General features: G+C 42.4%; 1 protein-coding gene across 1 annotated transcript in view; it reads left to right on the forward strand.

Moving 5' to 3' along the window:
* The first annotated feature begins 3076 nt into the window (after window positions 1-3076).
* Window positions 3077-24184, forward strand: part of LOC113066353 (reversion-inducing cysteine-rich protein with Kazal motifs) — a 31591-nt gene continuing 10483 nt past the window's right edge. The window contains 9 exon segments of the mRNA XM_074559879.1: window positions 3077-3343; window positions 15529-15590; window positions 18956-19030; window positions 20385-20421; window positions 20673-20758; window positions 20853-20900; window positions 22237-22270; window positions 22574-22771; window positions 23852-24116. Coding sequence (XP_074415980.1) covers window positions 3274-3343; window positions 15529-15590; window positions 18956-19030; window positions 20385-20421; window positions 20673-20758; window positions 20853-20900; window positions 22237-22270; window positions 22574-22771; window positions 23852-24116 — 875 coding nt within the window. The 5' untranslated portion in view covers window positions 3077-3273.

The following is a 24184-nucleotide window of genomic DNA, read 5'->3' on the forward strand; positions in this document are numbered from 1 at the left end:
AAAGATCATCTAAACTGACTTTAAGAGGTCAACGCTTTATAGATGAATTTATTGCACATATCCAGGCTCACTTTAGTTTGTCATGGGTCTTTTTAGATTTTCAATTTAAAATGTACATTTCTCATAATTCACTGTAACAAAAGTCGAACTCTCAGTATTCTATGTTTTTATTTTGTATTATTTTAGTTTAGTTTGGTTTAGTTTTTATTACACTCATATTGCTCTTACTTTAGAAAGATTTCCTGTTAAAATAGTTCTTGTAGTTACTACTTTAAATGAGCTCACATCTGCTGCACATCTCTCTCTCTCTCTCGTGAACAACAGTCAGCAGAAGATAGAGATTACTGTTTATAAAGTTGTAAATATGGATATTTGTCTTACACAAACACATTGATTTGCTTCAGAAGGCCTTCATTAACCCCCGCAGCCAAGTGGAGCACTTTTAATGATGGAAGGACACACTTTATTGGGCTTCAAACCTCAACACCCATTCACTGCCATTATGAAGCTTGGAAGAACCAGGATATTTTTAATATAACTCTGATTCTATTCATCTGAAAGAAGAGTGTCATACACACCTAGGATGACTCGAGGGTGAGTAAATCATGGGGTCATTTTTGGATGAACTACTGCATGCCTTTAAAATTATTATTATTACTTTATTAAAGCTCTTCAAGTAACAAACAGACATATATATTATATTTTTATACAGCCACAAGCAGCAGTTGACATCATTTTTGAATGCCACAAAATTTGGAGCAACTTTAACAAACAAGTGGTCAGATGAGATATAGAGCTGTGGACATTCCCAATATTAGCCGTCATTAATAACAACACACTTAACACTGTGTATCAGTCCGCATCTAAACTGGCTCTACTTTCATACATCACACACACACACACACACACACACACACACACACTGACTGCATCATCAGTTATCATCAGGGTCTGGAGGACTTCAGTGTCACTGTAGCAGTGTCCGTCTATGATTGTTCTGTAGAATGTAACAATCAATCCTGCGCTGTGATTGGCTGGTTTAGGACGGTGGCGGTGTGTTTGATGTGCGGTCGCTGCTCTGTGATTGGCTGGTTTAGGCTCGTTAGGGTGATGACGGTGGCGGTGTGTTTGATGTGCGGTCGCTGAGGGTAAATATAATATAGCAGTGGTTTGGGAGCTGGGTAGTGTGCACGTGTGAAGCACATGGAGAATTAGTGCCGTTTCCTGAGGCTCTCTCATCGGTTTCACTCTCAATGCCACAACAGAGACGAACATTTCGATTGTGAGTATTAATTACAGCGTCACGCCGGACGTGACGGAAGCAGCGCGCGGCACTTCCGGCCCTCAACTCATGCAGTATCTCATTAAATACGCTCTTCATGACAGAAAAAGCTATTATAGTCTCCAGTTTTAGCTTAGCTTGGAACACCTACTGTAATTATCTGAAGTTATATCGGTTATGTCTGGCCTCATAGGCTGTCATTTCCTTTCTAAACACTGATTTGAATGTACTGTGTCCTGCCCTCAGAACAAACAGCTGTTACACTCTCAGCACACACACCAGAAACACAAGACCTCAGTGTGTGTCCAGCTGAACTGACCGCTTCATCTAACCCTGCTGCAGACGCCTCCACACATATCCACTTTCCTTGCATATCTATCTTCATATCTATCTGTCGATGCCAAAGCATTACATATGAAACAAGTGACATATTGTAATAGTAAAGAAATTGCTAACTAGTGAATAAAAACAAAATACTGTACAGTATGAAGATGATTATATCAGTGAAGACAGTAGCTGGTTTCTGTGGGTGTATATTCGACAGGTAACGGTCCTCTGTGACATGAGGTTTGAGAGTTTGAAGTATTTCTCACCTCTTTATATTTGCTCCAGTGGAGATCTCTCTCTCTCTGTTTATTTTAAATGAGCTGTGTGAAATATCACAATGTTGACACAATACATGACCTCATAAAGTTGTCCCTCATATGTGGACACACTGATTTCACCAAATACAACAAGTTGGGTGCTTCTACACTCTTGTTAGCCAGCTATCATTTCCCACTGATTTTAGGAATAAATTATGGGTAGGGATTGGGTCTATATTTTTGGACAGTAATGTTGATCCAGGAATAGTATAACAGACCCAGATAATTGTAACAGGTGACATAATTGAGAATCATTCCCCCAGTTGTAAAGTGAGTTTTTAAAAAAAAAATTTTTTTTTTTTTTTTTTTTTTGTCATCAAGATGATTTTTGACTTTTCCATGTGTATCTGTAAGGCCCAATTATTACTGTTCTTTTCCAGAATGGAGAGGAGAGTGACCGCAGCAGAAGATGGTCAGCACACAGGAGGCGTCTGGTTCCTCTGCCCTCGAGGGTCAGGACAAGACCACCCACCCCCCCCAGGTTTCAGTAAAATGTTCTGGTTCTAATGAGATTAAATAAATTCATTATAGCGTCTTTAGTTTGGGGCTGCTGTGTTTCAGCATCTCATTAGATACTTCATCCGAGCCACAGGAGTTTTTATATTTTAGGCATTTCATCTAGTCTGTTAATTAATTTAATGCTCTGGACTTGTCGAAATGGTTTAGCTGCTCTTTTGTAGAGAATTCAAGGTTATATAATTGGGAGGTCAGGTGTTTTTGGGTAAGGGTTGGAAATAGTTTTTAAAAAATGTTCAGTCTAGATGTTTAAGTCATGGATGGGAATGTGTTTGTCTTTGGTTTTATCTGAATTATTCCATAATTCCCAAAAGAAGTTTGATGGACTGCAGTTGTGGTCTGTGTCTGAGGTAGAAGGTTTGAGATGATGCTCTGTGTCTGGGGTAGACCGGGCTTCAGTGTGAGGTGAGGGGGACACCACAACTACTTCACTGACCTCTCTCTCTCTCTCTCTCTCTCGTTTATTTCTAATTTATATTTTCATCTGTCTGAGCTGATGTTTTGGGTTTTCTATCTAACTGTTGTTGTGTTATGGCTGAGTCTGATCTTTTGTTGAAGTGCTGTAGGCGTGCGCACACACACACACACACACACACACACACACACACACACACATAACGGTATAAGAGCGCTGCTCCGGTGTCTGATGTCTCCGTTAGTTCCAGCCCCGCTCCTCCTCCAGGCTCCCCGCACATGCTCAGAGCTCCACGCCGCGCTCCGCGTCTCCTGAGCGGCCTGTGCTCTCCTGCGCTCCCGCCAGCACAGATCATCTCATGGAGCTCGAGTCTCGTTTGCGTTTGTCTCCACCATGCACTTTAGGATTTTAATAAGATGTATGTGTGTTTTGAGATAATCCTTTTGCTTCTCTCCTGCAACTTCTGCGCGCTCGTCTACACACAGGGTAAGTCCGCTTTCACTTCTCTGCTTCTGTTTCTAGTTGTTTTAACGTCAATAATCGGCTACTTTTAACCGATTAAATCTCATCTCTCACCGATGAGACTCAGTTAAAGCTGAGATGATATTAAAAATGACTTGGCGTCATATTAAAACGCGAGCGCAAGTTTGGACTTGTTGATTCTGCACCGTTATTCATGCTGCTTCAGAATTATTGAATTGATTTGTGTTATGATTGGTAATCTATAGAGTAGTGATCTTTGTATATGCTCGACTGTAGTTCTTCGTTGGGTAGTTTATGAATCCATGCCATACGAGCAGCTTCAGATCTCATATAATACAACAGTAAATACGAGCTGAATATAGTTTAATCGCCGTCTCCTGATGGAGTCACATCCTGTCAGGCGCGCGATCAGAGCAACACATGAACGCGCACGGGCCATAGAATAACCCACTGTGTACAATACCATGATATTACTACATCTAAGAGTAATTTCAGAAGAACAAAATACTATGCAGCAGCGAGTGTATTGAGGGACAATAGTTCTAATATGTTTCGTTTGAGGGCTCCGTTTTGGTGATTACGTTTACTTCATTGTATTTAATTTTGCACTTTTGAGAAAAAAAGTTTTGCATTGACTGATTCTTAATTCTGATCATAACTTATAATTGCAATATTGTACTTTATGATGTTGAATTATAACACACTTTCATAAATAATCCAGCAAATAGTGAATACATGCAGTGTAGAATTTTTTTTTATAGCACTGCATTCTGGGAACTGAAGTTTGTTCATTTGCTGTGTAATTATTAGAGGTTACTGAGAGTCTTCAGATGAGGTCAGATCATGATGAAGTGTGCTGGAAACATGATTCGGATCACAGCTGTCGTTTGTTGTAGGTGTCAGAAACAACAAATCTTGTTCCACAGTGTTTTACAGCAGAAGAAAATAAAAGTCTTTCATATTATAATCTGTGTCAAACAGTGTGTGTGTGTGTGTGTGTACTAGCACGTGTGTGACGTAGTGTATGTGTGGCAGGTGTGTGTTTGTGTGAGTATTTGTGATGTGTAGTGGTGTGTGTGTGTGTGTGTGTGTGTGTGTGTGTGTAGCACATGTGTGACTGTGTGTGTGTGTGTGTGAACTCCGGATCTTCTCCAGTGAGCAGCAGTGGTGTTCCTCTGACACACACAGATGTGTGTGAATAAGGTGAGCGTGCTGAAGTGTCCAGTTCTTCTCTCACAGCTCTGTTCTGAAGCCGTTTCCTCCAGACGCTGCTTGAGTGAATCACGCAGCCGCTCACGTTGTAACTATTTGAAGCATTTATTTTTTTTTTCTCTCTACGCAAACATCTGCAACCAGTTAGACTCCTTCAAATGTGGCTCAGGACAAGAACGGAAAAACAGAGGTGGCAGACATCGCAGGAAATCAAAGTCATGCTTAAGATCAGCCTCATACAGTATGAAATAAGGGATGTGTTCAGTCTGCAGTGTTTGAGCATTTACAGAAGTTTGCTTCTTGTTCTTTCGTTCACACACATTTCTACACACCATTTTAACTCCGTTTCTCTGAATCTTGTGATTGCAGGCTGTGGTTTGTGTTTCAGGACAGTTTTACGTGATCTGCTGAGACTGAGACACTGTTGCCTACTTAGCAATTTTGTTGCAAGAATTAGCAACTTTTCAGACTTCCCTAGAAACTTCTTTATTTTTAAAAAGCACCTCGCAACAAATTTAGCTGTTTTTAAAAGGTTTTTCAGGCAACTTTTAGAAACTTCTGTAAAGTGACTCAAATGATAAAAAGGTGTGTTTCCGTGTGTTCTTCTGACTGCAGACACGCGTGTACAGCTGGACTCATGCTATGACCACACGCCGTTCATCTGGCACTTTCATGTCATCATCTTAATGGAGAACGATTGAAATAGTCCGTAGTAAACATCTTCATGCTATAGTAGATCCATCTGTTCGTGGTGTGGCTGATGGCTTCCACATGTCTTCATGAAGCCTGTTTCTTCTTATCAGGTGTTTTAAAACGAGCCTTTTGAGATCTCTACTAAACTTTGAATCAAAAACCTTTATTTATAACAAGAACTCTTTGATTTGAGGCCTTTCATTTGTAAATGCAATTTCAACAGAGGAAAATATTTTGCACATTTGTTGCCCTTTAAACAACTTTTTTTCAGATGTTTGGCTACATCTAAAATCTTTTCTCTCTCTCTCTCTCTTTCTCTTTCTTTTTGAACTGAATGCAAGTGTTTTTATTACAAATGATGTTAATAGCCGAACAGTTTGAGTTGAAGTGGAACTGAAAACTGAACATGAATGTCCGAGTATTGGTCTGTATGAAACCTGACGATCATGTTCTTCAGCGTGACGTGAGATGATCCAAACAGCATCTTCTGCTTCAGTTGAACAACATCTGAGCATTTGAAGAACGGAGTTTCAAATCATCACTTTCACACATTGGGGAGGTTTTTGGAAGTGTGCTGCTTAGTAAATCATCTTTACTGCCGTTGTTTTTGAGTTTTTTTTTTAATGCATCTTGAAAGAACTCCAATTAATTTTTGTTAAATGAGTAATTGGTATTTGCTTGGTTTCTCTTCCAGAGCTCTTTTGAATTGTTATATATTTTTTCTTGTCTCCAGTTTTGGAACCGATTGCATGCAGTAAACAACACTTACTCACCACAAACTGGACATTTGCAAGCTGCTCAATCATCATCCAACGTCCTTCTTGTCAAACTCGTGATCATCTTGGCGTTGTTTTGTGCAGTATACAATGCAGTGGTTTCTGGGAGTGATCCTGAACGTTCTTGGACAGACGAATCACAGCTGGCGGAGCGTTCTGAGAAAAACTCACACGCCTGACAAATACTTGCTCAAAAAGCTGTCCAACTCTGGCTTCGTATCAGCCAAAATGATGAAAGTGTTGAATATTTCACAATTCATCCTCCTGTTTTCCCCCTCGGTCAGTCTGTTCTTGTTGATGTCAAATTGCACAGGAAGTGACCTTTGACCCGAGGGCATTATGACACGCAGGAATGCAGGAGCTGGCAGGAAACACAGCAGAATCATCCTCTGTTCAGCTCGAGTCGAGAGTGACACAGGAAGAGAAGAGTGCTGTCTCTCTCCTTCACATTTCTTCTTCACTTCTTCTGGACGGAAGAGCTGCTCCAGGAGGAGAACTGCAGCTGACCGAGTCCTTTTCATTTACGGTTCGGTGATGAAACATTGACAAACATTAAGAGATGTGGGGCGTTTAGAGGAGCGTAACAGAGTCTTTACTTTGATAAAGAATATCTCTAGGGATCTTATCTCTGCACAAACAGCTTGTAACATGCCAAAGAGAGTTGAAATCACATCATATGATCCTTTACGAGCCCTCTCGAGCTGTCCCTGTGAATCTGATCAGGCTTCGGTCAGAAATCAGCTGTTGAATGCAATGGAAGCCCAAACCTTGTGGTTACATAATTTAATATAAGCTCATAACATTTGTCCAGTGGGATTTTAATGATGGTGCTTGAACATCATCACGCGTGGCATCACTAATGTGCCGTTTATACGAGTGAAGGGAGGCTCTGTTCACCAGCGCTTCAGTGATGGAAGAGAAATTCATCATTCACACTCAACCACATACATTACAGATTTTCAACAAGAATCATTTTAATTCTTTACTTAAAAAGCTTCAGTGAAGGACTTTATTTCATTAGTTATCTGTACAGAGGGATGCAGTATTCTGGCCCTTACATATACTTTTTTTGATGTTGCTGTTATAAACAATAGTAACAAATGGAAGACAACTTATAACTTTTGCACAATTGTTAAAAAATTTGGGGTCAGAAATATTTTTTTGAAAGATATTAATACTTTAATTCATCAAGGACGCATTAAATTGATCAAAAGTCGAGCAACCGAGAAGGACAGGAGTGTTTTGTGTCGTTTTCTCATTAGACTACTGTGGGATCGTCATTGCTAGGAAAGTTTTTGGTTTAAATTGTGTGTGTCATACCCTGGTAAATACGTGCTGAAAGTGGCGCTTGGTTTTGCGTTTGCCCAGTTTCGATCTGCTAAATAGTGAGGAGTGGCCAGCTGACTTCAAACACAGGTAATCAGGCAAATACAAAAGCGGTAGGTTTCACTGCGGCAGCCCTCGTGTGACGACTCCTCGTGTGAAGACGGACGAGTGTAAAGACAATCGACTCTACCTGCGTTACTCCACCGAGCAAGGACACCGACAGGGCACTTGAGTATTGCTTTTTTCCTCTTTCTTTACTTTTTGTATACCTTGTTCTCAAATATTTCTTACACTTGTAGTCACTATGTGCTTTCAGATCTCTACTATCACTACTAACACTCGGAGAGCACGCTATGTATGTCGCAGGAAGGCCTGTCTGACAAACTTACGCCATGTCCCTCTGACCTCTACTACTACGCTCTCTGTTCCAGTTGGTCTCTGGAGCTGCCAGTCTGCAGTTAACAAAGCAGACTTCATTTCTTCTATTGCGGCTCATTCCGGTCTCGACCTCATGGCACTGACAGAGACTTGGATCAAACCTGAAGACACTGCCACCCCTGCAGCCCTCTCCACTAATTTCACTTGTTCCCACACTCCTCGTATGACTGGGTACAGGTCTCCTTATATCAAAAGAATGGAAATTTGATCTTCAACCATCACCTACAGGTAACAGTTAATTTGAATCACGAGCCAGTGCTGTAGCCCACCCTGTTAAAATCCACCTTGGGGTCATTTATCGTTCCCCAGGTCAATTGGGAACTTCTTGGAGGAGCTGTATGTGCTGCTATCAAACTTCCCAGAAGATGGTAATCCTCTGGTACTGCTTGGTGACTTCAACATCCACCTAGATAAACCCCAGGCTGCTGACTTCAACACTTTACTCTCCACATTTGATCTCAAGCGAATGTCTACTACAGCGACTCACAAATCAGGCAACCCACTGGACCTCATCTACACGCACTGTTGCTCTGTGGACACCTCTTCAGTTGCTGCATTACACACCTCAGACCACTTCCTCATTACTGCTAACCTCGCCTATCTTCTGTGGTTTCATCCTCACTTCCTTCACTCTCTCAGTTTTCTGCTCTGGACATTAACAGTGCCAGAGACACTCTTTGCTCCACTTAAACCTCTTAGTTGGACAACTTTTGCCCACTGTCGTCTAGACCAGCACGCACCGCCCCATCTGCCCCTGGCTGTCCGAGGCTCTCCGTGAACATCGATCTAAACTCAGGGCTGCAGAGAGGAAATGGCAGAAATCAAGAAACTCTACTGACCTCAGTGTGTATCAATCTCTCCTCTCTTCCTTCTCTGCAAATGTCTTCACTGCTGAAACATCCTACTACCACAACAAAATAAACAGCTGTTGTGAAGCTCGGACACTCTACAAGACTTTCTCTTCTCTTCTTAATCCGCCGCCTCCACCTCCTCCATCGACTCTTACAGCGGACGACTTTGCAGTTTTCTTCACAAATAAGACAAGATCCATCAGTGACCAATTCTCCACACCGCAGACTGAGGACAACTTCACAATGACCGACACACACTCTCTCTCCTCATTTCTCCCCACTCTCAGAGATGGACGTCTCCAAACTTCTCCTGTCCAATCATCCTATACTTGTCCACTTGATCCGATCCCCACTCACCTCCTTCAAGCGATCTCTTATTCAGTCATTCCTTCGCTTACTCACATTATCAACTCCTCTCTTCAATCTGAAACATTTCCCTCAGCATTCAAGCAGGCTCGGGTAAGCCAACTGCTTAAGAAAACATCTCTAAATCCAGCGCTTCTTGACAACTACAGACCGGTATCCCTTCTTCTATTCATTGCAAAGACACATGTGTTCAACCAGCTTTCTATGTTCCTTGTACAGAACAACCTCCTGGACAGCAACCAATCTGGCTTCAAAAGTGGCCACTCAACTGAGACTGCTCTGCTCTCGGTTACTGAAGCCCTGCGACTAGCAAGAGCAGCTTCCAGATCCTCGGTACTCATCTTACTGGACCTGTCTGCTGCTTCTGACACTGTTAATCACCAGATTCTTCTGTCCACCCTCAGAAAGATGGCCATCTCTGGAACTGCTCTCCTGTGGGTTAAGTCCTACCTCTCTGACAGATCCTTCAGTGTGTCTTGGAGGGGTGATGTTTCTAAGTCACACCACCTTGCTACTGGGGTTCCTCAAGGCTCAGTACTTGGACCACTTCTCTTCTCCATCTACATGACGTCATTAGGATCTGTCATTCAGAAGCATGGCTTTTCTTATCACTGCTACACTGATGACACCCAACTCTACTTCTCATTCCAGCCAGATGACCCGACGGTAGCTACTCGCATTTCAGCCTGTCTGAGTGACATCTCTAGCTGGATGAATGACCATCACCTTCAGCTTAACCTTACTAAGACAGAACTCCTGGTGATTCCAGCTAACCCATTGCTTCATCACAACTTCTCTATACAGCTGGGTTCGTCAACCATTACTCCTTCGAGGACAGCGAGAAACCTAGGAGTTGTGATGGATCATCAGTTAAGCTTCACAGACCACATTGCTACAACGACCCGGTCCTGCAGGTTTGCCTTAAACAACATTAGGAAGATTAGACCCTTCCTGTCAGAGCAAGCAACCCAACTTCTTGTCCAAGCTCTTGTTCTCTCCAGACTGGACTATTGTAATGCTCTCCTGGCTCTTCCTGCATGTACTGTCAAGCCTCTGCAAATGATCCAGAATGCAGCAGCGAGGGTTGTCTTCAATGAGCCAAAAAAGCTCATGTTACTCCTCTCCTCATCACGTTACACTGGCTACCAGTAACCGCTCTCATCAGATTCAAGGTACTGATGCTTGCCTACAAGACGACCACTGGCACGGCACCAACTTACCTAAACTCACTGGTTAAATCCTATGTGCCCTCCAGATGTTTGCGCTCTGCAAGTGAACGACGCCTTGTGGTGCCATCCCAAAGAAGTTCAAAATCACTCTCACAGACCTTTTCCTGGACTGTGCCCAGCTGCTGGAATGACCTCCCAATCTCAATTCATACAGCTGATTCTTTACTCAATTTTAAGAAATATCTAAAGACTTTTTTTTTCTTTTTCGCCTGCACTTAACCAACTAACACTACTAATACTCAACATTGATAATTTTTTTAAAGCTACACTACATTAAATATAAAAAGTTTTGTAAAACCGCATGAAACTAACTTAAATGACAAACAGCAGATTGTTGGCACATGTGCTGTAGATGTTTTTATCTTCCTGGGTACTCTTCTGACCGAGCCAAAAATGAAAATATCCACAAAGATTCTTCCTTTTTCTGAAGTCAGCGATTTCGGATGCCACCCACCACGTGCACACACACATACACACACACACACACACACACACACACACACTCTCTCTCCCTGTGTGATCCGTCAGCCCTACACCACACATGCTGTTATGCCCACATGGCGAGCGGTTATCAATCAGGTCCTCCTGACGTGTGCCGTCTTCATCATGAATGGCCATCTGCAGCAGAGCCTGTGTTCCTCGTGGAGCTGCAGGTGTCACTACAGAAGATGTGAAGCGTGGACAGATGCTGTCTCAACACATGATCCTGAGCACGAGCAACTCTCCTGATTCACTTCAGGACTGATTCACAACTCATACAATCTGGATCAACTTCCTCCAGGATAATATCAGTGGCACTGGATAAAACATCTAATAAGCAATTAGTAGAACATTTACATATTGTAGGTAGTTCTAGACTATCATTAAAATATTTGTTTTAATGTAACACAGAGATATCATTTATTTGATCAAAAGTACAGTAAAATATATTATTACTCCAGTGTAAATCATCTGTTTCTGTGTGAATCTGTGTTAAAGTGTAATGTATTTCTGTGATGCTCCGCTGTATTTTCAGCATCATTCCTCCAGTCTTCAGTGTCACATGATCTTCAGAAATCAGAATAATATGATGATTTACTGCTCAAGAAACATTTCTGATTATTATCAGTGTTGAACACAGTTGTGCTGCTCAATATTTCTGTGGAAACTGTGATACGTTTTATTTTCCAGGATTCACAGATGAACGGAGAGTTTCAGAAGAGCAGTGTTTCTCTGAGATGGTGGTCAGCTGAAACACACTTCTGTAGATTTAGGGGATGATCCCAGTAACCCCTGCTTGAGTCTGACACACAGAAGAAGTCTGGTGTGTTTGTGAGAGGCTCTGCTGGAGGTTGTGTATCTCAGCGAGTGAGTCAGTCCGCTTGTTTCAGATGTGTGCTGCTCTATTGTGTGTCTCTGTGTGACGGCGCATGCTTCTTTACAGCGTGACAGCATTAGCATCCGCCGCGCTCCGCCTCTGTCACTCAGCCTTTTGTTGCTCCGCCTCACTGTTGGTTTTTCCAGTTTGTCCAGGACTCTCCTCCAGCAGACCTTCTGCTCCTGCTTTCAGTCCGTGTGAAGCAGATCTGGGCTTGTGTGTGTGTGTGTGTGTAACCCATGTCCCCATTTTTCCAAACGCTTATAAATCATACAGAACAGTTTTTTTGAGAAAGTAAAAGTTTCCTGTGAGGGTTAGGGTTAGGTGTAGGGTTGGTGAAGGGAGATAGAATATACAGTATAAAAACCATTATGAACACACTTTACACAAAAACAAACGTGTGTGTGTGTGTGTGTGTGTGATTCATCTGAAGTGAAGAAGGCATTGAGTGTATGCTGGGCTTCCACTGATGCTTATTGTAGACAAGCACCGTAATGCCCCTTTGACCTTTCACCTCAAAACTTTTTTATTTTAAAGGGCTTATTTAATAATTTTATTTATTTTGTGAAATCCATTTATAACCCATTTATATATATATATATTTAATATAATTCATTTTAGCACCATAAAAAAATAATAATAATTTAGCCTAATTTTCCATGACCCTTTAGAACCAGCAATACTCTCTAGAGTTACTCAAATCCAAGCCATTATTATAATTAATTTCAATAAATAAATATAGTGTAATAACTTTCAAAGTGAAGGTGTAAAGAGCCTGAAATGGTTCCTCTGTGGTATGGTTGTCCTCAGTCCCTTTAGGAAGTGTTGTTGTGGAGAGATGAGTCTCAGGATCCTCCATGTTTCACTCTCAGCTGGCCACAGTCCAGCTCCGGTCAGCCCTACATCTGCATCACATCCAGCTGACATTCCCTCTCTGAGCTCCTCCTGCTCGGCTCCATGAGCACCAGACATGATGTGTGTGTCCTGCTGTCCTCTAGTTCTCCTCCTCGACACACACACTCCAGCACTGAATGTCTGAGATGGGGTTCTCCACAGATTGCTCTGCTTCCCTTCTCTTTAAACACCATATGGACAATGGTTGCCCTTTATGTTCTTCTGAGAACAGCTTCACCAGTCTGAAACTGTTGAAGTGACGTTACACTGCTGATCACCAGTGTGTGCACTTACATCACACTTCTAGACAACAGACTGTGTGGAGATACAGGAGAACATATTGAGCAGCATTAAACAGTGCCGTCTGCTGTAAGAGACTGACCGCTGGTCAAGAGGAGGTCAAGAAATACTGTCTCAACACTGAGTCATATACACTTTAATGTCAAATGATGAAACTCATCAAAAACTGAATGAGATATTAATTAATAGTGATAGTTTTGAGAATATTGATGAAGATGTGTACATGCATATTGAAGAAGTAAGGTAAAATAAACTAAAAAGAGTCAATGAACAGATTTTTTTCTTAATGCTAATTTTTTCTCTCTCCAAAAAGTCATACAAAACCAGCATTACCCAGTGAGTACCCTAAACTAAATTTAGGAACAACACAACAGAAAATCTGTTTCCACACAAGACTGTATTATTGTAATAGATATTATTGTCATAATGTGGTGAAGCGGTGTGATATTCTTTGACCATTTGCTAAAATTTCAGCATATAATGCAAAACCAATCTTATTCTGGTTAGCCAGTGTTTCGGGAAATAATGAGGGTTCCAGAATGGTTTTTAGTTTTTTGTCTTCTGGGCTGGGCTGTCTTATTTGTTGTTTAATAACACCCATAAGTAATGTTTTTGGCACACACCAGATGTGATTTCTCTCAATCTCTCAACACAGGGACACGAGAGATGTCAGTGAATAAAAGGGAAAACAAAGTTTCTCGCATTACTTCTTTTAAAAACTCTCTCAGATATTTTGTCGTAAATGTAAAAGTAATGTCTTAATTTACTAGTGACTTGAAAAAGTAACCTGATCCTGCATATGCTTGTAATGAGTTACAGCAGCAGCGTTCCTTAAAAAATCCTTTTCTGTACTAGAAAGTTCAAAGGTGCATCTGTTTTTCTCTTCTGTGAAACCCATAAGTCACACAGCGGACTTCAGCAGCATGACTGTATGTGCTAACAGAGCAGAAGAGGATTGGTGACCCAGTCGATGGGCAGAAGTGCTTCAGTCCAGGCTTGTGTTCCTGGTTAGCAGCCGTTAGTGTAGGGTTGATCTGTTCCAGTTGTGTCTGTAGGCGCTCTAACCCAGGCTTTGAACTCTGATGGGATCCTCATGGCTGTATTAGGAACGGTCTGGGGTCCGGGTCTCATAATGAAACCCCACCTCGTGCTCTCGTCTGCTTCTCATTGCTGTTTGATCACCTTCGTCAAAGTGCCTCCCTTTCAAGTGGTCTTCAGTTCCCTCCAGAGATCCCGGCGTCTCTGGACATCAGATGTGCTCTTGCACAAACACCCTGTACCCGTTCTCCCTCACTCCCCGGGGAGCCTGCGGAGAACACATCGTCTCGGGCTGAATGGGGTGTTCAGGAGCGTTTGGGAAGGAGGGAGACGGGGCGGAAGAGAGGGGAATTCCTTTGATGTGGCTTGTGGGTGGCATTATTACTATTCCTCAGGAAAACAAGGAAACAGTAGCAGCGGAGCTCAGAACACTAGCACATGCTTCCTGCTGACGCTGCAGAGGGACACGAGCGACACTAAATGCTCAATAATGTGACACACTTTTAATTTTGTCCTAATGCATTAATATATATATATATAGTATAAATGCTCCTGTCTATTTGACTTCCAAGCACTTCTAAATGACCCTTTGCACAGCTTTGGTTCTCTAGCAGCACATACAGCTCTGTTCGGCTGTGGTTAGCTTTAGCAGGCCTTGCTTCACTCACACTTTAAAACTTTGTCACGAATGCCGTGGAAGCCATCAAAGAGGCGACTGCTTTCATTTAGTGGCTTTACTTCAGAGACAATGAAGGTCAGTTCCTCAGCCTCAGAACAACAACAACGGCACAAGTGTGAGATTTACTGCACATCAACACATTAAACCAGCGGCGGCGTCTCCAGAAACTATGAGAGCAAAGACTGGTGTGTCTCTTCAGCAGCGTCTGCTCAATTAAAAACCAGACGCTCTGAGACAGAAAGAAGAAGAAGAGCACTGAGACGAGGAGAAGAGGTGCAGAAGAAACAGATCGCAGCGCTCTGATGAAGGAACAGGCCTGTAAACCCCTCATGTGGTGTTTACAGCTGTGACCACGAGTGCTTGTCAGGATCAACTAAACTCTGCAATTCCAGAACTATGTGGAATGTGTAAAGTTTGCAGCAAGGGCTTTTTAAAAATAAGTTAGTTATTGTGGAGACATTTCCATGCCCCTAAACATGACGCGGCACAAAACAAATCGTGATTGGTCGCTGTACCTGTCAGTCTCTCGTGCTCTCGGCTGGGTCTTGGCCAATCAGAGCAGCCACAGCTCCAGACCTTCTGCCATCAGTCCCCGCGAGACTAGCATGAAAAACACAGAGGTCCTGGTGATTTCTGTAAGAACATTATCCATTTCCTGTGAAAATGTATAACAATGCCATTTTTGATTCACAATATGGGTGTGTAAAATCAACATGGAAAATTCATCATATTAAGAAGATACATCGTAGTGTGTTTTTACTCTTTTCTTGGAGTGTTGATGTTGTTTAAAAGTCCCTTTGTGTTTTTTATCAAACGTAACCCTGACATGCACCAGAGCTTCAGTGAGGCCTTGTATAGAAACATGATGAAGAACTGCCAGCTGCCCATTTCAAGATGCTTAGTCGGACTATTTATGGCCGAACACAACACACCGGCGAGCGTACTCTCCGTCAGCGGGGCTTAGAGTGAAATCTGGAGGGAGTAGACTGGATCCGGACTGAACTCTCTCTCTCTCTGTGTGTTTTCTAGATCCGTCCTGCTGCCATCATGCTGCAGAGCTCTTTCCTCAGTGTAGAGAAGCCTGTGACCAGGTAACAACACACACACAGAACACACAACACAGAACACATGACACCATCCTCAGAGCGGCTTCTCCAAGGAGAACACTTAAGAGAATGATTGCAGGACTGACAATCAATAAAAGATCCTCATTTAATCAAATACTGCATCAAAACTCTTTCGTTTCAGTGTCTGTTTCCAAAGACTTGAAATTTGTGTTTCCCTCTTTTCCTGAGTTGTACTTATTCCAGTCCCTTCTGTGTATATATGAGAACTACACGATCAGTTAACAAGGAAAGAACTAGTAGAACTAAGGAAAACTAGGAAATAAAAGCTAAAATTCTTTGAATTTTGAACTGAAGCCAGCGTGAATCATTGAGCTGCTCTGGACTGATGAAGCGTGTTCTGAAGCGGAGTGATGTTGTTCATGTGGAGCAGGTGGAGGCCTGCGTCCCTTCATTAGTGAACGCCATTGAGCCGAGGACACTTTCTCTGAATCACATGTGTCTCTTGAGCTCTGGAACTCCAAGCACATGAAAAGCGCTCTGAATGGCCTCTTTCTGAAGTTCAGACGGGTCAGTGAGTAGCGGTGCGTTAACCCGCTGACCCGCACAGGAACACTGTCCCATTCAGTACAGTGAGAGTCTGAGTGAAGCACCTGCCAGTCGCAGAATGATCAGAGATACAGAAACCAGCATTAGAGACGGGTGAGTGTCCGAGAGAGACCGAGAGCCCATCAGATGGAGACAGATCTATATAAACAGGAGATTAGCAGGAGGGATAATGGCAGCTTGTTAGCGGCGCTGCAGTGGTGTGTGTGCTGTCACCACGTAATCCTTTCATCCTAATGAAGAGACGAGGCCTTCAGCTCTTTAAACGATCTCGCCGGCACCCGCCAAACAAAAAACTGAAGAAAGAAACAAGGAGAACTTTCCAAACGGACTGGACGCTTTATTTCTGTGGTGCTGTGGGCGGAGTCACAGCTTTCCTTTGATCGCTGATCTTGTGTTATTTATAATGCTGCACTTCATGTGCTTCACTCGTCTCAGATAATAGACAGAAGCCTAATTCAGATCCTTTCACACTGATTCAGCTATGCTCGTTTTTCTTATAAATGTTAGATTTGTAGTCAGTCAGTTGAATTATACATTTATTTAACATTATTTGTATGTAATTAAATACAAATATATAGTAAAATCAAATGAATTTATCAATTCATTAAATCTGTTTATATAATCTAAATTTTATCAATTGTAATTGTCTTGTGAATAGTGAAAACGTCTCAGGATACGAATGTAACCATGGTACCCTGAGTAGGGAACGAGACACTGCGTCCTCTAGAGGGCACTATGGGGAACACCTCGTCGTGACCCGTGTCTGAAGCATACATTGAAAAACACCAGCTTGTTGGCAGGCTACAGCCTCTGACGTCACTACCGGCGCGACTATAAACCGGCACTGGGAGAACACGTCATTCTCTTCTTCGTCTGAAGCAGGGGTGGGGAACGTTGATCCTGGGGGGCCTGTGTCCTGCAGAGTTTAGCTCCCCAGCTTACTGGTGGAGAGGAGACAGAGTGATGAAGCCAATCAGCGGAAATGGGGATTGTAAGAGGCCATGATGGTCAGAGGCCAATGGGTGAATTTAGATTTTTTTTACTGACCACAGAGAGTCAGGACCTCGGTTTAACGTCTCATCCGAAGGACGGTGCTTGTTGACAGTATAGTGTCCCCATCACTACACTGGGGCGCTAGGACCCACACAGACCCCAGGGTGAGCGCCCCCTGCTGGCCTCACTAGCACCTCTTCCAGCAGATACCTAGTGTTCCCAGGAGTCTCCCATCCAGGTACTGACCAGATCAGCCCTGCTTAGCTTCAGTGAGTGACCGGTCTTGGGCTCCAGGGTGATATGGTGATATATGATATCATATTATATGATGTATTCCAAATATCACTGAAAAATAGGGAAAATGAGAATCATAAAATCTAAACCATATTTTACTGGAGCTCTCTCAGTTTCTTCATAACGAGTCAGATGTGTGTGTGTTTTGTGTAGGAAGTAATTATTTGAAACATCTTCCAGTAAATTCATATTTTCCCATTTTCTGTCCCCATTTGTCGCTAATTATCCTTAATCACAGAGGGAATCTTTCTAGAAACGCTGGCCAAGCCGCCTGAAAGCCATCACAGCCTCGTTCAGATGCTGCTGTTGAGTAAAATGATGAAGATCTATAATTCACTGGAACTGAGTTTGGCTTCTGTTCTCCAGACTGCTCGCTGGCAGGCGCTCTGCATAAATGAACAGATCGTTCTTGATCGCGCTCCCAGAGACAGAGTCCAGCCGCTGATTTGTTTACGGCAGACAGAATGACAGGATCGGCTCCAGGGTCTGACCGTCATGCCATTCACAGAGCCTCGTTTGGGCTGAGGTTGAGAAATACAATCACAACAAGGCGTTCTCACACCACAAGAGTCACGGAGTGCTTCACAGGTGCCAGGATCTGGAAAACTCATTTTTATGGAATTTTTGTTTCCATCAAGGGGGATAATTATGAGGTTATATAAATGTAAGCAATAATGGAAATATAAAAAAATAATGCACAGCTGCTTCATTCTTCAGCTCAATCTCATATTCACAATAAAACATGAGTCTGAATATCTGCTGAGCAAAGCGATATCTGTGTCGTACTGTCCTTTCATCTGTTAAAGGCATAGTTCAACCCCATGGTTTACTCACTCTTGAGTCATCCTAGGTGTGTATGACTTTCTTCATTTATGCATTTAGCAGACGTTTTTATCCAAAGCGACTTATAGTGCATTCAGGCTATACATTTTTTAGACTAACATGTGTTATATGCAATGCTCTATCACTGAGCCGCAGTGAATGGGTGTCCAGATTTTGAAGCCCAATAAAGTGCATCCATCCATCATAAAAAGTGCTCCACACAGCTCCGGGGGTTAATAAAGGCTTCCTGTATTTATGTGTGAGTGTATAATCACATTAAATTAACAGGTTAAATAGATAACTACATTGTTTTTTTTTTATTAATTCCTAATTAATAATAGGCTGTATTTACTGTTATTACAACATCCATCCGTTCATGACTGTATGGAAATTAGCATAGAAAGCATAGACTGTGTATATTCTGTGTATAATTTTTTTTGCACACAGCAGATGGAATTGCAATGCTAATGATTTTAACAAAAACATTTCTAAATTCATTCATGGTATGCTACTATCAAATTAATTGCAATAAATTACGCCCAATCAAAGATGACTCCAAGACAAAGGCCACTGCAGTGCTCCATATGTCCTGCTTTCAGGAAGTCACATGATGCTGTTGATCTAGAACATGCAAAACATTTGTCTGTGCATTTATTGAATGCTTCTCTCTGCAGCTCGCGACCATCAGAAGTGAATCGCATCTGAAGCACCTTCTCCTGCGTTTGCCCAGTTACTGCCCTGAGTCTCTGGTAAGGCTTTTCCTCAGTCCTCCAGATCTGTGTTTACATTACAGCTGTTGCCCCGGCTACACAGGAAGTCTTAAACCGAGAGAGCGCTGCTGCTTCCTGTTCCTCCCTCATGGTCTGGTGCTGCGGTTTTACCTGCTTGGCAGTAAAGGAAGCCGAGATGAAGGCTGATGGACGCCCTCCACCCTCTTTCCCAGAGTTTCAAAGCTGGAATGCAAAATGCAATTACACTCAGCCTCTAATTAGCCATAGTGGAAGCCTCAGGCCTGCTTCAATTGGACGTGTGTCCTGCGCTAATTCACAGAAAATGGATGCAAATGGATTTTGGAAGCATTTCAGAGTCCGAATCAAGCCTGTTTTTTGAGTCTGATGCCTCAAAACCACATTGTATTTTGTGCTCCTCACAAATGATGCTGAATGGTTTTGACGGGTTGTTTTCCATACGCCAGAGAGCATTGATGTCGAAAGTGAATCTCAGACGATGTCCTGTTTATTGGGTTCATTATCTAGTGAAAGCACAGGCCGTGTGGATAAGGAGCGGCCGTGAATCTGATCCAGCAGCGTCCCACCGCAGACGCTCAGGGAAGCTTTCTGTGGCTCTCATCTGCATCTACTTTTAATTAAAGTTGAGTCATATTAGGAGGCTCTCTGGAGCTGTAGAGCACATAAGAGCTTCACTGATACCAGCGTGAACATCTTTTCATACGGCTCCTGTACTTTAACAGCTTATATTAGAGTGGTTTAGTCTTTCAGTTTGCCATCCATGACATTACATTTGAGAAGCTTCAATTATTGCATCGTGTGTTTTATGTTGCACAGAATATAAACTATTACACCAGAATGATGCTGAAAATACAGCTGTGCATCACAGAAATAAATTACACTTTAACACAGATTCACACAGAAAACAGCTGTTTGAAATTACAATAATATTTCACTGTTTTTACGGTGTTTTTGATCAAATAAATGCAGCATTGATGAGACTTCTTTCAGAAACGTAAAAAAATCTTACTGCCCCCAACATTTTGAATGGTAGTGTGCCTTTAAAACCAATGTATTTAATGCATAAATATAATAAACATATATTATTATTAAATAATAATATAATTATTAGTTTCTATATTAGTTTCTATTTCATTTGGAGACTCACATTTTAAATCTGTTCTTCTGAACGTGAACATTTTATTATCATCAACTCCCTCGTGTTGCTTGAAGTGAGATTTATGATTAATAATGACCTGCTGTATAACTCATTCTGTCTTCAAAGAAGATTCCTCGGGTCTGGAAGCACATGAGAGCGAGCAGATGATGGATGTTGAGCTGTTGTCATGCTAAACTTCTCCTTTTGGTTTCACAGAGTGATCTTTGGGTCTGCATCAACAACACATTGCCGGGTAGGTGAACACAGATGGAGCCGTCTGCAGAACACACCTGTACCAACCTCATAAGAACAAGAGAGGATTTAGAGTCTCTGAAGACCTAATGCCCTCCAGATGCACAGATATCACACTCCACATCAGTCCAGCTACACCTTACATGGCCATTAAACCCGTCCAGAGCTCTGAGCTCACACACGTCTGTTGTTCTGGATGTATGCTTCTGCTTCAGATCTGCTGAAGCTCTCTGTGATTCTGTACTTCTCCAGGGGCATCGAAGAAGTCTGACGGATGGGTGGGTTTGGGCTGCTGTGAGCTGGCCATCTCCTCCGAGTGCCGCAGGGACTGCAAACAGGTCCATCAACACATCTGAACACATCTGAATCAGACTTAAGAGAAGGAAGATGACCTGTGACTCTTATATCTGTGTTTTTATCTGTTCTGTTCAGGCATCGTCTAGAAATGACATCACTAAAGTATGCAAGAAAGACACCGAGGTGGGAGTTTTACCTTTATTTGACCGATGTCGAAAGCCTGTTTCCACCTAAGAATCAAAATAGGACATTGTGGTAATTATGAGAAGTTCTGAAATAATACACGTTACTCTGTTTCTGTGAAATAGACAGTCACAACTGTGAGAAATGCAGATTATGAGAGATTGTCGCAATTACAAAGATGTGAGATTGTGACAGTCACAAATACTTTTATTTTCATTCTTCCAGGTAGAAACAGGCTTTCAGAAACGACACATTATAAGTTCTTTCCAATAATACATTTTAGTACATCATGAATAACCTCTGGGTGATTGTAGGCCTCACTGATCTGAGCTTACGCACCTCACAATGTGGAAAAACATTGTTTTTGTCCATGGTTTGGGATAATATATCATATCTGCACTCTGCAGTTTTTCAGTTTGAGCAGTTGAACTTGTCAGTAATGAGACTGGATTAGACAGATGATCTGAGTCAGATTTAAAGCAGAACATCATAGAGCTGGTGCTGAGCCAGTGTGGAAAATACACTTCAAACACCTTAGCAACCCCAAAACAGTTCCCTGACGACCGTGTGAGTCTGGTTTCTCTCTCCGGGGAGATGTTGAGATGAAAGCAGACTCTGGGAGGTCTCGTGTTCATCAGAGCCCAGTATGACCGGACACTTCTCTGTTTGTTTGTCTGGCAGCTCTGCCGTCTGAAAGGAGACTCCAGCTTTATTTGTGTTTGTTCATTTAAAGCCTGGTTTCTAGCACAGCCCCAAACCTCTTTATGAGGTCGTTTGGTTAGTGTTGAGCAATGGGAAAATATCATTTCCCTCTAACTGGACATGCTGTCGCCACATTACAGCCCAGTAAATCTGTTGTTCTGCTGACTAACTGTTATAAAAGAGTAATGATTCCCGATAGAGCTGCTGTAGATCTGATGGTTCTCCATCGCTCAGAGTCCGTGCAGCTCTTGATCATCGGCTCAGTGTTTGCTTTGGATGCCTCTCACAACTACTTCAGCTCTTTCATCTTGTGCCCTTGGTTTCCTGAGAAGTCCACATACTTCAGCGCGGCTCGACTCTAATGCAGTGAATACGATCCAAGGCTTTGCGTAGCAGTAGAATAGAGCAGCTGAAGTTAAACTGGCTCGTCTTAAAGGGACAGTGCACACTATACAGCAGCTTTGTTTGAGAAATAATCTAATCAAATACATAAAAAGCTTTGAATCATAAGAATTAAAAGTAATAATTCATGAAGTGTATTTGTTGTCTCTCTGTGATACGAACAAACACATTTGGGGGGATTTTTCATCAGCTATCATGCGATATTCTCATTGATATTCTTCCTCTCTTACAGAAACCACTCTACAGCTGTTTCACCAGAAACGAAAGTAAGCAAAGCTCTTTGGTTATCAGTCCGTCTGTACCTCGTTTCTATGATTCAGTCCTCAGAGACTGACTTCCTGTTGGATGATCTCTGACCTGCATGGACAGGAAATGAGATGGAGTTGATTCCGTGCCTGGGAGGCAAGGTCACGACCTTTAGCCTGCGCTCGCTGAGGTCACGAACGAAGGCGGCGCTTATTTGTGTGCATTAGTAGAGCAGACAAACTCCCAGACAGCGTTTATTAAACAGACAGAGAAGTGATGTCTCACGTGTGTGTGTGTGTGTGTGTGTGTGTGTGTGTGTCCAGTGGGCTCAGTGTGCTGCAGTTATGCAGGGAGACACACAAACTGCCGTGAATACTGTCAGGCCATCTTCCGCACAGACTCGTCTCCGACCGTCTCCCAGATCACCGCGGTCAAAGAGTACTGCCAGAGCATCAGTCCTCAGCTCATCGGCTGCGTGGCCAACTACACCAAATCCTTCCCCATCCGGAGCCCCCTCGACAGTACGTGCACACACTTCACTCCTCACTACAAAGAAATATTGTAACTACTAACTTAAACTAAACCAGTAAACAGACTGAAACAGTATTGTCTTTTCAAGGAAAGTTTTGGGAATAAAAATGTGAAGTAGAAGTTTTTAAATGTATGACTGTCAGAGTTAGCAGTACTACTTTTCAGGTAATACTTATAGCTTTTGGCAGCATGTACGTATAACCCAGTGGAGTGCGTGCTGTTCTGAATCGAGGAGGGGTGCTAGTCATTATTTTTGTAATACACATTTTTTTTCTCATCCAATTTTTTGAGGAGGCACTGCCTCTCTCGCCTCCTCGGAGGAAACACCCTGATATAAACAAAAATACAAGTGTTTGATGAGGTCAGTGCTAATATATGCCAGAAGGGTTTTATTTTATTGTTGTTTTTTTTTTTTAAAGAAAATAATACTTTGATTCATCAGGGACGCATTAAATTGATCAAAAGTGACCGTAAAGACTTTTTTTTTATAATGTGACACAAGATTTCTGTTTCAAGCTGATGAGACCTCATGAATAATTCATGTTTTTAACCTAGTTTGTAATTGTGCGACTACATATTTGAAAAAACAAGGACAGATCATGTGATCATCTGAGGCATGTTTACTGTCAGTTCAGATATGCATATGCAAAAACATAAAAATAATTAAAATGATTCTGTTATATCCTAAAGTAAGGAATCATTTAAGGAACACGAGAGTTAGGACTGAGAAGAATTAGCTTAAAAACATTCACACAATATAAAATTACCACAAAATTCAATATATTTTTCACAATATATCTATCTGCTCTGAAATCAGACAACCTACATAGAGATTTTATTTTTATTTTTCATTTTTATTCTATTATGTTAACTTTCAATCTCAATTGAGGAAAAATCTTCTTAGTCACCAATACCAGCCCTAGAGTGAGTCACCTGATGATTCACTCAACGATTCAGAAGCAGCTGTACGGACCCGCCATCATGCTTTCCACAGACTCTAAAAGATGAACGTGTGTGCGTGTGTCTGTGTCTGTGTGTGTGTGTGTGTGTGTGTGTGTGTGTGTGTCCAGGTCTGTACTGCTGTGAGCGGGCGGAGGAGGCTCACTGTCAGACGGCCTGTAAGCGTATCCTGCGCACCATGAGCACGGAGCAGGAGATCATGGAGGGTCTGATCAGTGAGTGTGGCAGTCAGCCGCTCCCTCAGGACCCGCTGTGGCAGTGCTTCTTGGGCAGCGCACACCCGCCCACCATCAGTGACCCCGAGTCACCCCCCATCGCCAAGATGGACTACGCCAAACTGCACTGCTGCTTCAAGGCCAACACCTCCCTGTGCAGGTCAGCAGCGCTCCGTCTGAAGCCTAGCGGCGCGGCTCTGACACTGAATGTGTGCGTGTCCTCTCTGT

The sequence above is a fragment of the Carassius auratus genome, chromosome 49, assembly GCF_003368295.1.
Source record: "Carassius auratus strain Wakin chromosome 49, ASM336829v1, whole genome shotgun sequence".
NCBI classification, from domain to species: domain Eukaryota; kingdom Metazoa; phylum Chordata; class Actinopteri; order Cypriniformes; family Cyprinidae; genus Carassius; species Carassius auratus.